Source organism: Pungitius pungitius, chromosome 3 (genome assembly GCF_949316345.1).
Source record: "Pungitius pungitius chromosome 3, fPunPun2.1, whole genome shotgun sequence".
NCBI classification, from domain to species: Eukaryota; Metazoa; Chordata; class Actinopteri; order Perciformes; family Gasterosteidae; genus Pungitius; species Pungitius pungitius.
Window position 1 is genome coordinate 11,239,234 of NC_084902.1, and position 16,284 is coordinate 11,255,517.

The 16,284-nt window shown below is 42.9% G+C and overlaps 1 protein-coding gene across 3 annotated transcripts in view; it reads left to right on the forward strand.

Moving 5' to 3' along the window:
* Nucleotides 1–1,423: 1,423 nt before the first annotated feature.
* The window catches only part of igsf9ba (immunoglobulin superfamily, member 9Ba), a 49,118-nt gene continuing 34,257 nt past the window's right edge, over nt 1,424–16,284 (forward strand). Inside the window, exons 1-2 of one of the 3 annotated variants that reach the window (XM_037461714.2) lie at nt 1,424–1,897; nt 12,671–12,868. In XM_037461714.2, the coding sequence (XP_037317611.2) occupies nt 1,834–1,897; nt 12,671–12,868 (262 nt within the window). In that variant the 5' untranslated portion in view covers nt 1,424–1,833. The remainder of the gene's footprint in view (nt 1,898–12,670; nt 12,869–16,284) is intronic. The other 2 variants (XM_037461697.2, XM_037461705.2) reach the window with 2 other exon arrangements.

Here is a 16,284-nt window from a genome sequence, read left to right on the forward strand (position 1 = left end):
CCAACACCTTTTACGCTTGCATACACTGGAACATGTAGGCATGGAGGGACCAGCTGAGATGGAGGAGCTGCTTGTCTCAAAGTCTCATCGAAAGTCTCTGTGAAAAGACAGTGTCGTTGTGTTGTTGTCCATCCCAGATCTTTTAAAGATGATTGATGTTTACATGCACCCCCTTTGCATTGTGTCCTTGGAACAGAAACCATCCGTAGATTAACAAAAAGTAATGAAAACAGTAAAGTTTTTCTCTTTGGTGTTCTCCTTTTAGTTTTCCACCTTGGCGTCTCCTTGGGAGGGTCTGAGCTGTTTCAGATTAACACAAAGTAAAGGAAACTTTAAGATGCACGTGAAGAAACATTACAAATGCAAATGCTTCAGTAAAAGAGGAGGTCACGGAGTAGGTTGACGAGAATGAAAATGATGTGAAACACATCCTTCCGCCTTCGCAGTCACCAGATCACAACCCACTATGTCCCCCCCGAGAGCGACAGCCACCAATGAGCGAGATAACGTGGCCAGGAGCACTGAAGCCGCTCTGGCAGCTCATGGTGCCCAATTGATTTGTGTAATATGTCATCAGATCTGTTTTTAACATGTCCAGAGAGGAGATGCAAGAGTGATTCAAATTCTTCTCTCAGCAGGATTTTACTGCATGACTATCGAGGTCTGCCAACAAAATGGGGACTGTCTTTGATTTTTGTGTAGCTTTCTTAGATATTTGATAGCAGGCAGCAATATGACAGTTACAAAAAAAACTGAAGGAGAGGGAGGGAGGGAGGAGGGGCAGAGATGCCGGGACAAAACTAGACAATTTCATTTGAAAAACCATCGATTTTGCTAGAATTTCCCCAGTAGCAACCAGTAGCCGCGCTGTTTTGTGTCGGTCTGAGCTGATGTCTAGCAGCCGGAGGCATAACGGCGTTATGATCCCTCTGCATGTAGAAAACGTGGGTGGGGGTGAGGGGGGGCGTATCAAAGCGAACCATGTGTGCGCGGTGAGCAGCTTGATGGAGATGTATCCTCGGACGTCGAGGCGAAAGCGAAAAAAAAGAAAGAAACGGAAACGGTACCGTATCTGTCGCCACACCCATCACATTCAGCCAGACGCGGGGTGCGGGGGGGGGAGGGAGGGGGTTATGCCGGTGACAGCGACATGACAACAGCCGAGGGCTATGGGTGAGCGACAGATGAGTCGCAGACATCCACCAGCTTCCCCTCTTTCTCATTGCAGATGCGTTAAACCCCCGCGCCATGAATAAATGGATGGTGAAAACACTGATATGGCGGCTGGTGGCAAATAAATAACACAAACAAGAGCCTGCGTGGATAATGGGCGGTGATGGTGCACGTGGGGGCCGGTTTTGGGAGAGGTATTTAAAGATGTGGACACGTCTCTCGCTGTCAATGCGCATGATACTGCGGTTCCACTACTATGGCACGCTCCAACTCACCTTGAATCGGCGCACGGCCGCTCTCCCTGTCATTCGGGTACGGGGCGTACGGCGAGCCAATACACGCCCCAAAGCCTCAATCAGCAGCCAATCCGATGACGGAAGAGGCGGACCTGTGGCTGCATTCTCACACTTGGTTTCACTATGCGCTCGTAAAACGGCTCCGTCTACTACAAACGCGGCGGTGCAGGTGCTCTGTCTCTTCGGGAGGAGGATGCGGATGGAAGGACGGAGGAGGGAAGGGATGAAGGGAAGCGCCACGAGGAAAGAAAACAGGATATGAAAAAGGGGGCTTTTGTAAAGAGACCGTGAGGTGCAAGGTCGAATATGAGCGATTGGTCGAACGGGGCACTTTGCGTGGTAATAGCTGGTCGGCACTAGTACTATGATTTGGTATGTGGCCACTCTGATAGCAAGTGTATTCAGCACCAGAGGAACGGCCGCTCAAGGTGAGTTGAAGTGCAATATATGTTGTACCGTTATATCATTTATGCTTCTCTCCGAGTCTGCTTGGTGCTGGTTTTTATGTGTGTGTGTTTTTTTTCCCAGTCGCTTGACATTTTTTTTATTATTATTATTTGACGTCAGGTCATACGAACTGTGTGGCTAATTCATCCTGTAAAAAAAAAAGCTGCATGTATCATATGTCACGTGAAAGTTCTTCCCTGGTGAAATTGTATCAGGAGAAACAACAATTGTGTTGAAATGGCCTGGCCAATGTGCATGGTGTGTGAGGTGGGATAGCATGCCAGTGATGCATACGGGCTCCAGAATGATGATGACCATGGCAAAGGTTTGATTGGCTGTGGGGATAGGTCCTTTTTTGTGGTATCCACGAGGCTCGTTTTTCGGTTGATAAAACAACGAGTAAATCGGAAATAACGTCCCCGCATCCAAGGGAGGGAGGGGGGGGAGGGGGGGGGGGGGGTTGTGTGCATTGTATCGTAGCAAGCGGTCCCGTTTGAGCCCTCTTGTGAGGGGTGTGACCGTCTCAGCCTTCAAGATGGGAAAGTAACTAAATAATGCATTGGTGTCAGGTAAAATGCACTCTTGAATTGATAGAGCCCGCTGCTGCATGCATGCTGAAATTCACACTGCACATGGACTCACGGTCACATGCACTGTTCGATGCACTGGGCACACACAGGCTGCACGGCTCGCCCATATAGTGGTGATCGAAGTGGCTCATAAACCGGTCATTCCTGGAGCGACACACGGAACAATATCCCTTTTGTCCGTATTTTTTTCTTTTTCTGAGCTCTCTGTATTGACCCATGTACTAACTTAACCTTGCCCTTCCTCTCGTGTCCAGAGGAGGGAGACATGTGGCAAGCTGAGGCCTGGTAACTGATCCCAATGACCCCCAGATACCCAGTCCACGCTGGTCTGTTCATAGGTCCGACTGCACCTGCGATGGCAGCCCGGTTCAAGAACATCACTGTGGGAAAACTTCCTAATTTGGAACATGCGGATTAAGATCAGAGAAATTCTCACAGGAGAAATGCTCTAACGTAGCCAATGCGCAAAGTAATTCACATGAATTATGATAATCTTTTAACTGTACGAGAAATAAGTCAAAGGGGTGGAGCCAGAAAATACGTTTTAGTGTTTTAAAACATTTAGATGAATTATTGATTTCGGTGGCTTGGCATCATTTAGCATGTTTTAGGAGGACACTTTTATATTTATGTGGGTAATGAGATAATTTGTTTTTATTGCTGAGAAGGCCCAGTGCTCTCATGTCGGTTCACTAGTAAGCTACAACTAGCAGGTTTGCTCAGCACGCACACAGGAAACATTGAGTTTCAGTGTACAGAAATCCACTGAGCAGAACCTCTTTCCCTCACTAATAAAAACGTTTTGAAACAAATTCCTGGTAAGATATAACCGTTTTATTACCGTAATACGTAGCCAAAACAGTACCTTGAAAATAAGTGTTGGCAATTATAATGTCAAATTGAAAAAAATTAAATCCATTGGGGAACAAATATATATTGTCAAATGTGACGATTTTGTACTCAACTGAAATTAAATAGATTTCTATCAGTAAGCTGTGATTCACATTTTATTAAATTATTCAGCAACATTTTATTCCATTTTCTTTGAATCATCAAAGGTCATAGTCGCAAACGAAGCCCTATAGAGGTGTGTTCATAAAGAGGCTTGTCTGACAAGTAGAGTCCCAGATGCATGAAATGTTTTCATCTTTCAGGGAAACTGAAAGTCTAAAGAGGTCAAGTTTAGTTATTTAGAGATTATTTGCGGCCTGCAGGATGGTGTTGAAAGTGGAAGATGAACCAGTGAACACAACCCTTAAATAAAGTGTAATACAGAGTGTCAAGAGACAGGGTGTCGTCTCTTTATACTGTTACCCTCCTCGACACATTGTGCTGGTGAAGGAAAACAAAAGCAGGGGTTCAGCAGTGGGGACGTCGTGTAAAAAGGAAGATATGCTCATAGGTTTACGTGATGAATGGACAGAATTTGTGCTACACCGCTTCTACGAAGGAGGTGTACAACGTGAGCAGCGGCAGCAGCTCCATTGCTCTGTCTGTGTCTACACAGGATGCGTTCAGGTACAGTATTGAGTGTAGGTCACCTGTGTTTTGGCAGCAATCAGAGCACAGCACACAAACAGTGAAGCGAGACTTTTCTGTCGAATGATTGGGAGGATGGCGTCTAATGAAAAATGTGGCTGGAACTCAGACACACGTATAGGGCTGTGTTGTTTTGCTTGCTGGTCCATTCTTGGCAAAAATGCAGCTTTGCAAAAGAAGAAAATACCATATTGCAATACTGCAATTGCTACAGTTGGCTGACAGAAAACAGCACTTTGTAACAAAAGGCAATCACACTGGCTAGGTGTTGGTCTATAGAATACCAACAGTTTCCTGGGAGATCATTTTCAAAAGTAAAACACTGTCAAGGATCAACAGTAAATGCAAATGGCTACGCAGTGTTTTGTTCTGATAAGCCTTCAAATGAACGGATCTATAACTCAAACAGGCTCTTGTGTTTTTCAGTGCATACAGCCCCGTTCTCTGCACCAAAACAGCCTCGCCTGTACCAGGCGTCAACAATCTCATCAGTTTGGCAGTGCTCTGATTCTTGGCCAGTGTTTGGAGTTTTGGGCTTTGCAGTGAGCTGTTGTGTTAGCCTGTGGATTTTCTGTTTAAATAAACAATCAATTCAACTTGAAAATAAGTTTTTCCCATTCTGGAGGACTTTGTACAGCTTCACAAACTTTGGAGAATTAATGGCGGACAATTGATGCACTCCACGTCTGAATTTAATTTTGATCCTTTTCCAGCCAGTTAACCGCGTCATCAGTCGATACCTCACACAGAATAGCTCAGGTGTGAGCAATCAGTCGCTGTGAATGGGCGGTCAAAGAAGGTTCCTCGTACCCGTTGGCGAGGCAGCATATGGACAGGCAGAATTGAGGTTAGTTCAGCAAAGTCAACGGTGACTTGGCAGCCAATCAAAGCGCTGCGAGAGGGATGCTGATGGGGATGCAATGGCAATTAAATGTCATTGGCAAGTGTCGGGGAGTGGCGTATTTGAAGGACTATTTTCAGCCTGAGTCGCTGATGGCAGACCCGGGTCCTGTGCTGGGACTTTGGTGTGTTTTAAGCATTTGTTGAACCGGCTTTTGGCCATATGGCATTCATCCGTGATTCCCCTCACGCGAGCGCGCTCCTTGATGTTTCACAGGAGCTCCCTCGCGCACTCTGGCTTGGCACACTTGTTCTTGTCGTTGGGTTTTCGTTTGAAGGCACACTCGTTCAAAGGCGGGCATTTTATATAGAAGCACACGGCGCTTGTATCAATGTCAGAACCGCCACTCGCAAATTGTGAGGCTCCCCAGTAGCACCGATGCAAGCCCTCCTGCTGCCTCTGAAGACCGGCCACAGACTGTGGTGTAGATAGACCGGGCTGTCTTCAAGGCAGCATCTTGGAGCGGTTAGGGACCTCGTGTGAGGCTGCTTCTCCATGAGATGGTCGAGGAAATGTTTTGACAGCAGCCGTTTCATTTGCCCGTCTCAGTGCAATTACGTCATGTTTCATTTTGTTTTGCCCGTTCTGCAATTGTTACAATACAAATCGCCCGCAAATGCCTTAATATAATGTAACCGAGCTTGAATAACCTAATGTCCTATTTTCTTTTTTTTTTTAAACGCAGGTCAGTAAATGGCATTTCCTAATTCTCGTCAAGTTGTTTGGCCCTCAACATCGATTAAAGTCAAAGCGCTCTTGAACCACAGTGGATGGTAACGGGCGCTCAATGACACAGTGCCACAGCATTGCAGGCTTGGGTCAGTTCTATAAAACAGCAATCAATGCTGCCAACAAATACAGGAAAAAATACTAATTGAATAATGCAGGTGGTATTCATTTCATTTCTGGTTTAATATGTTAATAGATTGGACATGCTATAACTTTTATATCTCTTTTTTCTTTTGTATCTTTTTCATATTGTAAATGAGATGGCTCAGCTCCTTTACTTAAAGAGGCAATCCTTAAGACTTCATGGTTGATTGAGAATTTTGAGTGAAAACAAAAATTCTTAGGATGCATTCAGAATTCCCTACTAAAATGCATATTTTTCACAATAGCATAATTGCATTTTGTAGCTTTGTGCTCAATGAACCTTAAATTATAATGCTATTATTTTGCAACAGACACCCTGTTTGTAATACTGCAAATATTTAAATATTTGCAACAATTTCATTGGTGGGCCATGGCTAAATCACCATTGTGTTGTATTCTAAATAAGCTAAATAGTAAGAAATAATTTTTTAAGAATCAGCTTTAGTTAAAGTAGTCATTGTTTTAAACAGCCCCGCTGTTCTACAGTTCTACATATAAATTATTTTTTTATTGTCCTGTGGTCCCACATACTGCTTCACTTGGTCAAATGTATACGGTACAGGTCATTTCATCAATTGAAATTGTCATGTTTTATAGAACTGATATATTTAATGTCCAAGGTCACAAAGTTAATGTTCATTTTTCACTAGATTGCAACATTTCTGTTTACATGTTTTTTTAACCATAAATATGTGCAGTTATCATATTTGCATGACTTTCGCTTTCACCCATTCTAAAATGATTTCCTCCATTTCCCAACAACTCTCTTATTCATATTTTTTCCATGCTGTACTTTCTCGCTCAAAATCATTAGAGTCTCAGCTCAAGCTGTGGATGGCAGACTCTCAGTACTGGGCATGTGCCAGCTCTTTCTGGTGGTGCCCCCCCTCCCCCTCTCCATCCTCCCTCAGCCGGTCCAGTCCCAGCAGAGTCTCATTTCAAACTAAGCCTGCAGCATTCTGGGAAAGCCAGTCTTTTTAGATGATGGTTGTGGTGGGATGACCTGCTCGGCCAGCCGCTATATCATTATCTCTCTGAGAGCATTTACTGCTTAAGGGAATAGAAGAAAATTACGATGATTGTGTAAATGTTACTGCAGTTCCAGTTGTATCATCTTTACTTTTAAGTAAATATGTGCACCTGTGATCATTCAGGCAGTCAACCGATGAATTAACTTAGTGACTAAAGAGGAGAGAAAAAAGCAATAGTTAAGGATTTACCATTCACTGTCACTTTAAACATTTTCAAATGTTTTAAATATTTCAGGTAAAATGATAATTATTTAGCCAATATCATACAAATTCTCCAAATACCTCAATGTAATCCAACCCAGCGAGTAAAATAAACCTTTATTCATCTCGCACTTCAGAAGATCTCAGTAGACCACTGCAGTGCTGTACAGCAGAGTCGACCCTGTCTGCAAATAATGATGTTCATCTCTAACTTGCGAGACAGATCCCGTCTGAAAAGCAACCTTTCTCTCCGAATGCGTCATGTCTTTTTCTCTATTTTTGGGGAAACACATATTTGCATCTGCCCAAGAACACTTTTTTCCACTGATAAGTGTTGAATTCCCACTGAGCGCACTCATGTGGCTCTGAACTGCAGCTTGAGTGTTTGCATGAGAGTCACAGAAAGAGGAAGTGAGCGTGAGAGAGAGGGGGGCAGGGAGCAAAATGGGAATTATATGGAAGTGGATATGCTGATTGGAAGATATGTGGAGCTGTGGATGTCTGAGCCGCTTGTATAGACTATAGGACGTCTGCTCTGATTTTTTTTCACTCACTCTTTCACATGGTATTTATTGATGCTGAATAAACGTAATCTTGTAACCAGCTGTAATTAAACACAATAAGCACTTACGAGAGTCATTGAAAAGACTCTCTACATCATCATAACTCATCTGAAAAGTGACGGAATCTGAGGAGTTTGGGGGACTGAAAGCTGCAGCCAAAGATGCTCCATAATGTGCACTTTTGGTAGTGCAGCCTTGTTGGTTCGCCCTTTGTATATCTGGCAAGCCAAGCCCATTTCCCACATCTCTCTTTGCTGCGTGTTCGAGCAGGTGTCAGCACATCCGTTGCATCCCTGACAAGAGCATTGCTTGTCTTAGGAGGGAACTCTGCAACGAAGGGGAGCAAATCCATCTCGGATTGTCACCGTACAAAAGTAAAATTAGACACACTGAGGTGATTAACTTGTCGGCTGAATACTACCTTGTGGACCTAAAAGTGCCTTCTGGTCTACAGACTGTGATGTAAATGAATAAAAGGAAAGAAAAGTCAAACATTTCATTTCATTTTGTGCAGCAGGAAGGAAACTGTAAAAAACCCCAAACTGTCCTAAAACGCTCAAATGAGTGAGAAGTTTTGGTCTTCTGTTTTCACTCGATGTTTTTCTTTTGTCAGATGAGCTGCGGTTAACACAAGATTAAGTCATTTGTTATGTTATGTTTATATGTATATAAACACTAACCTGAATTTTGAAGCTTTTATGTGTCTTTAAAAAGCCAAATGCTAACATTTTCACACAGAGTAGTCTGTCTCATGCTTAGACTGCCGGGCCAGCGCTACGGTAGCTTTTTACTTCATGCATTTACAATTAAAAAAGAGTGGTGTATCATCGGTGTTCGTTTTGTCACAGAGCTTTTTTTTCCTGCAATTATCTAAAATCCAATAGAAAAAGTCCCATTTCCCTTTTGTCGAGGGAACCAGTGCGAGACTCTATATTTAGCCAGATGTGTAAAAGTAAAACACTAACAGGGATAAAGATTCATTTACTTGATGCTTGAAGTCAATGCTTAAGTTTTGTAATACATAACTTTAATTATTAAGTATTAATAGTGTTAATCAAACCTAAACAAAATACAGTATAGTCAAGGTTATGAATAATTCTACCAACCCGACAAACAGGCTCCAGCCCCACCAACACACACACACACACACACACACACACACACACACACACACACACACACACACACACACACACACACACACACACACACACACACTCAGGCCATCCTCTGATGTGACCTTCAGCCCATGCAGGCTGGCATTCAATTACCGCCCGTCAGTGACCCATTCAGCCCAGTGGCTGCCCGTCCTTGAGAGCCTCTCCAGCCTCCGTCCAGTCCATGTTCCATTACATCCTCCACGTCGGGAGCTCTTGTCCCGCATGCGGCCCTCACATCCCCATCACAGAAGGCACTGATTCCTGAAAAAAAAATCTGTTACTTCTGTCTAGCAATTGAGTATTCATCTTGCACACATAGAATCCAATCAGAGCACAAAGTTTTACTTGGAGAAATTTTGAGTAAAAAAAACACTGTAGCCCAAAACCATTCAGCATATGTTCTCATTGAGCTCCCTCAGTTTTTATATTTCCGCAACATTGTTGCTCAGTGTTATTGGATGTAATTTCAAAACGTTTCGCAGGATCTGCTCTCTCTGATTATTGCCCCAAATTGCCCCGAGAGTCTATTTACTCTACACATTAGTGATCATTGCTGAAATTACAGTGTGGTGCAGGAGCCATTTTCAGCCACTACCACTTGAAAACGCTCCAGATGAAACCTCTTGCGGCTTTAACCCCGCTTGCCCCTTTGCTGTTTTGCTGCAATGATTCATGTGCTCGTTTGCACAGCTGTTGATTGACCTCGAAAGGTTGTCTCTTCTTGCTTTTTGATTTTGTGACGTCACGTTTTGGCGTGCATCAGTAAACAGTTGGTTGTGACTGCTTTTCTAAGCTCTTAATGTTTTAGTTTAGTTTGTGCTTTGCTAATATTTGTTGTTTATCTCACAAAGCACAACACCTCTGGGATAAGTTCTGTAAAGATTACTTTGTTTATTAATGAAGTAAATAGTTGTAAAAAGAACAGCTCTTACTAGAGCTACAACAATTAGTCAATCAATTAATCACTGAATCCACCGATTGATACATAACGTAATTTCTGGAGAGAAAAAACAACAACATATTTTATAAGGCAACTGACTTGTATATCTTTTCTTGTGCACTTTTTACAACATTTGTGAATTAACTGGTTGTATAGATGAAAACATTTAAAATATATTTAAATGATTTTGAATCACAAAACACAGACAGTGCATTTTAAAAAGAGTGGAACATTAAAGTTGGTCTATTCAAAATTATACAATACAATATACAAGACCAAATGGTTAATGGAGAAAACAATCACTTAATAATCAAACTGTTTAACCTATCAAACAATCAAGAACCTATTTGGTTCATGCACTGCCTGCAATAAGAACAACTTAACTGGCAGCTGACTAAAGCTTTTGGTCTCCTGGATTTATTAGCTGTCTGATTTATGCAGGTCTTACTCAGCATATTTCCAACTGTGTGTGTGTATACGGAGGGTTTCAGCTTGAGATGACATTTACAGGGCACAAGCAATCACGTTTTGCCATCATCTCTTAAATGTATTGATCCCTTTGTATCTACAGTGCTGTTTATTGGAAGACCTTAAACATGGACGCTTGTATCGCATTTATGTGTTGTTGAGAGCATAAATATATCCACCCGAATAAGCCCCCATAAACTCAACTGGGTCACCGTGTCTCCATTAAGGAAATGAAAAGGCAGAGAGCGGTGACCAAACCTCTGCTGATTTTCCCTCATGAGGATTCCATTAAGGAATCGGAGAATTATTAGCACCTCCAATATATTATCTAATATAGGTCTTTAAAGCCGCTTTAAAGACGTGCTCCCGACGTCACCACGACACCACGTGCCTCTGAACCTCTGAAAAACAATGCACTTCAGCAGCGTGCACATGTTTGCCACAGGCTTTGAGCCTGTGCCTCGTGTCAAGTGACTCTACTTACTCAAGCCGAACAATGTGTCCCAGTGTCTTGCATTATGGGTCGGGAGGCCCGGCTCGCTTTTGTTCTAGAGGCCATGGAGCGCAATTGCAGGACCTATGAGTCAAGACAAAAGACATGCAACGCCTCTGCCATCATTTGGTATCGAACACCGTCGGGAAGCACCAACCATCTTCGTTCCTCCAACGTTCCCAAAACAGTTGTTTCTGACTGTGATGAACCATTGCTGGGACTCGCTGACCTATAAAATAATACGACTAAAGAGCATTTATTAAGACGATTTGGAACGTATGCCTGAGTACCAGCCCTGCATGGGGTGTTGAAAGTGATTACTATAATCGTTTTTAGAAAGTGTTATAAATGAGGCTGCAATGGAGCGTGATCAGGTGTGAATTTCAGGCTTTAGGCCAGCCTGAAAGGATTAGTTTAGCACATTTCTGGTTATATTTTGCAAACAACTGGATGGGACAGGTTTCCTCGAAAGCACATTAAAAGGTCATGTTGTTCGGTTTGCCGGACAGAGCGGCATGCGCGGAAATGCTCTCTGTAACAATCAACCACCCCCCCTGTTCAATCTCAGCAAAGCTCATGCTCTCCACAATTCTTCATCAAACACCAACCCCCCCCCCTCAGTTCCATCGAAATAAAATTGCTGCTTTATTACGGGACGATTCAGATGCTTCAACTGAGAAAGTTTGGTTGTTCTGTGACTTGTTGTTCCGCTCCCAAATGAGATTTGTTTGTATTTCATTGGGTACCTTAAGATGAGTTTTTCAGGCTTGTGTTGCTCAATGGTCAAATGAGGTTCATTGACTCATGCCCATGCATTTCATTTGGTTGGTGTAGCTTTTTAAGAGCTTAGGGTTACGTAGTATAGCATAGCTGTTGCACAATAGTAGTAGATTCCACAACATTGGCCCCTATCAGTCCGACCACCTCTTCTCTTTTAAATCTGCCCTGCTTCAGTCCAAAATCTGTGCTGGCTCAAACGAATAAAGTGGATTAACTCCATCACAGGATAATGCAGATTAAACTGGTAAACACAATCACTAAGTGATGCATATGGCCTGGAGAGGGGGACAGTCCAAGCTTTATTTTTTCAGACAGAAGCACTGGGTGAAAATATATGGATTTTAATTGCGCCGTGCCCAGCTGAAAAGGCACAGCTCACATAACAGTGACTGTGGCGGACCACAGAGCAGGGAAACATCACGGCAGCTCCAGTGATGCCTAACACCCCCAGTCCCAACCCATTTGCTGTTCTTGTAAAAATTAGCCCCCGCTAATGCAAATGAAGCTGCTAATGAGAGCGTTAAGTTATTCAGCTGGTGTTTTTTCCGGAGCAATACGTCAGCATGTCTCTTGATCCCTGAAGCGATCCCCCCCCCCCCCCCCCCCCATGGGCGAGGGGCGGGTAGTCATGCCTGCTCTGACAGTGGAGATACAGGCCGTTCAAGGAAAGCGGGGGTGGCAGCTGGAGTGAAATCCATTCCCAGAGTGAGCGTTCTGCTGAAGCAGGTATGCCGACCTTTCAGTCATCTGATCGGTCATCGGTCGGCAGCGTGCCTGGGCTTTTGTGGCTAAGCGCCAGGCCCGGCGGCGCTCATAGTAAAGCTTATCTGAGCAGAGGCCAGCTATGATCAACGGAGCCCGCTCGGCAGCTCATTTACAGTGCAGTACGGGCTGTATTCACCAACAGATGCAGGGGACGGGTGACAACGGGGTGACCATTCAGAAACTCATGTGCAGGCCATGAGCGCATGTTGTTTTAATCCACTGTGCAGTAGTTTAGTCCATCAGCTTCAATTGACACCCAATTATTGCTTTTAAATCAATCTTGGATGACTTTGATGCAATACGTTTGTCTGCTCTGTCTGCAAGGAACTCTGTTCAAAAGAACATGGCCGCACCTTTTTTTTTCCTTGCATGCAATACTCCGGCCCCCGATGACGTGAACGCTAAAAATTCCATGTTTGTGGTAAACACCGTTCTGCATCCACCTCCCAGGTGCCCACGGAGTGAGAGAGGAGCCCCGGTTTGTGACGGCGCGCGCCGGTGAGAGCGTGATCCTGGGGTGTGACGTGTCCCCTCCCCTGGACGGCCAGCAGCCCCCCTATGTGGTGGAGTGGTTCAAGTTCGGAGTCCCTATTCCCTTCTTTATCAACTTCCGCTTCTACCCTCCTCATGTGGATCCAGAGTACACTGGTAAGAAAATCCAGATCTGATTGGAATATGGAGACAAGTTTCCTCTAATTGATCTGGTTTAAAACCTTCGAATTAATGAGCGTTTGGATGCATCTTGAAATGGTTCAGGATGAAGATCCTTCTAGTTGCTAAGCGTAGTAAATACACAGGATTTCATCATGTTTATACGGCAGCGGATACAAAGTTGAAATCAAAGGTTTCACAGTACACTCTGATAAACGGTGGCAATAAAATCTATAAGCATGTTGTGCTGCATTTTACCCATTGTGTTTCAGTTTCCTTTTGTGGTCTCAGGAATACAGACCAATCACGTTTGAGCGGACTGCGGTTCTGTGCGTGTCCATTCCAGGTGGAGGGCAAAATGGGCTTTTACACTAATTCAATCTCGGAACTCAGTTGACATTGATTTAGATTTTTGTAAATTGGCTCCTTGTGAAACAACGCGGTTGTAGATGTTGTCTCACAACTCCAGTCTCAAGGTTTCTGATTTGACTGTCAGCAAAGGCCGACTCGCGGAAGAGGAAATCTCAGCCCAAAATAACTGCCGGCTACATCAGCACTCCAGAAATACTTGCCCATGTCTAATTTGTTGTCAGACTGAAACCGACGTGGGTCAGATTGTATGATCAGCAGTAGTAGTAATGATATCACTTCAAAAACAGTACAGACTTTAGCTGGTAATCATTCTGCAAGCATTTCTTTGATCGTAAAGGACATTCATAGAGTTCCCCTACACTGACGCGGACCTAATTACACGTTTCCGGCTGGGAGCAGAGACATTTCTTTCAACTTAGTTAAATATATACATGTATTACATAGTAAATGCCCTGCTTACATGCACCCACCAGTCCTGTTTCATTGAGAAGATGTGTACTGCATTTGCGGCATGATTCAGTCTGTTTTTCCTCTCATAATGGTCTTTTGGCTGTTTGAACTTGAGAAGAGAAAGAGAAAGAAGGCATGTTGCAGTTTGCTGAGGGCTCGGCGTCCGGGGCCGTGCATCTGCTGCCACGGTGCCCTGACAGAAAGAACTTTGTCTCGTTAATTTACAACTGCATTGTAGATACATTCTTACCGAGAAACTCAAGGGAAAATCCAGCACAGAGCAAAAGAGTAAAAAACCTAAACGTTGTTTGTGGAAGAGAACAGCCTCCAAAAGAAAGTGCCCCAGAATAAATGATTTAAATCCAATATTTGGTCTCCACCAACAAATATGCGGGTCTTTAGCTGCTAAATGCTACATTGTTTGTTGTTAGGCAGTTACAGTGAGTTTTCTTTACACTTAAAAGTGCTGCTTGTTATTTTGTTATTTTGAGAGTGGTAAGACTGAACAAAATCAGTAAAGTTATGGCAGCAAAAAAAAACATCACAGTGAATTGAAAGATGCTGTAAAGCTCTGCACAGCTGAAGGGAACTGCGTCAGTGATCATTCTTTGTAGATTTATTGCAATGAACAATCCCTTTTTCGAATTGAATTGAATTATTTATATAATTATTTATATGAATTATTTATATAATTATTTATAATAAATAAAATGACTATAGCAGCTCTAGAATAAACATTTCCTTCTCCTGGCTTTGCCTCCCCACAGACTACAGCAGCAGGAAATCAGTCCCTCTGCTGATGCTTCAGCGTCTGTGACAAGATGGTGAGCTGTCAGAATGGGGTCAGAATGATCGTTTCTTGTTCCCACATCTTTAGCGAGTACAAAACCCCTGCCTGACCTGCTAATAAGCTATGAAATGAAAGACAAAGCATGGCTTGTCGAAAAAAGCTAGCAGATTCATATCCTTATTGTGAGTGTCCTCAATGTTAACATAACAGATTTTTCAGCTGGGTTTTTTTTTCAGTTAAAGGGTGTGAATAGTATAATAAGTTCATTGTAATTCCTCCTGATTTGTTTTTCAAGCATGGACATCACAGCAAAGAAGACTAATGGCAGTGACTCAGTGTCTGGGGAATCCTCTTCTTGGTTTTATAGTGGCCCCTGTAGAACCTGCAGCTGCTGGAGTGTTTCATAGCTTACTTCATTCAGTGGGGGATGAACGTCCGGCACTTTTAATACAATGTTTTACCCCAAGTGGCTCATTCTTACTCTGTTGAGGAATTAGCAGTCAACAGATGCGACGTGATGATGGCCCGTCTGACCGCGTGCGCTTGCGTTGGTTCGAGGGATTGACAGCGTGGTCGTGTAGTGTATGAAATGCTCTTTGAAGTCTCAGAGCTCATTTGGGCAATTCCCCAGGATTGTTATCACTTAATATGAATAAAACTGGTGAATAGACTCAATGTGATATTATACCATCACACAGCTGCTGCCAAAATTGAGTTGATTATCCATGAATGAATGACCGTTCAGATTTGATTGACATTAAATCCACCTATGCATCAATGATTTGGTCTGGATCAGGCAGCACCGTTGTTCACTTTCTGTTAAATCAAACTTGCACAAATCCCCAAACAGACAGAAATATATTCTGCCAATTTCCTCTGCAGCTAAAGAATATTGAATCTAAAAAATCAAAAAAACATCCAAGCGATGACGCAATCAATAACTCAGATGTGGGAAGGTGGGAAGTAAATGAATGTAATAATTGTATAGCCAACCTCATGTTTACATACAGTATTAAGTGTTACACATTTCTTTGTCATATTTGGTAGTCTTCAGCATAACACAACTGGTTGCAAAAGCCTTTTGCCCTGCATTCAGTTTTACATTATAAGCCGTCTTCGTATCATAATGTTGGACTGTTATTAAATGCACTGAAAATAAGAAATTCTTATTCTAAGTCAAAGGTATTGGAAAAACCTTGATCCATCCATGTACAATTAAATTCCAATTATTATTTGTAGTTCACTCAATTTAGCTGAATCAAATACTTCACACCACAAACTGCTAATTATACATTACAATTTGAAATACCAAGGCCATTTATTTGTTTTGAGTCAAAGGCTAGTTTATGCGTTTTCCATCTCGGAAAGATGCATGAATGTCCCCAAGCTGGAATAATGAGAGATTTTCTTGTTATTCTGTTATTATGGGGGACTACACAGTACTACAGAGGACAGTAATCAGTGACCCGGGAGTGGTTTTAGAATATGGATCACCTCTGTAAATAAGTATATTACTTATAATCAGGGATAAAAAAATAGGACTGTTATTACTTTCAGGTGTGCATAATTAACTGTTTTTGTGAAAGTATTAACTTTTCCCAGCTATACATCCTCCCTCTTTTGCAAATCAGAGCTCTTTTAGACTTAAACTGCCAACGTTGTCTATTTGGATCTTTAGTGCTTCCTCTTCAAAGCTTTCCTATCTGACAAAGCTTGTGATGTGATCTAAACAAGGTTTATGCTCATCTGTCTTCCCAGCAGACAGAGCCCTGTACTGTGTCAGTGGTATATTCCCAAGGGG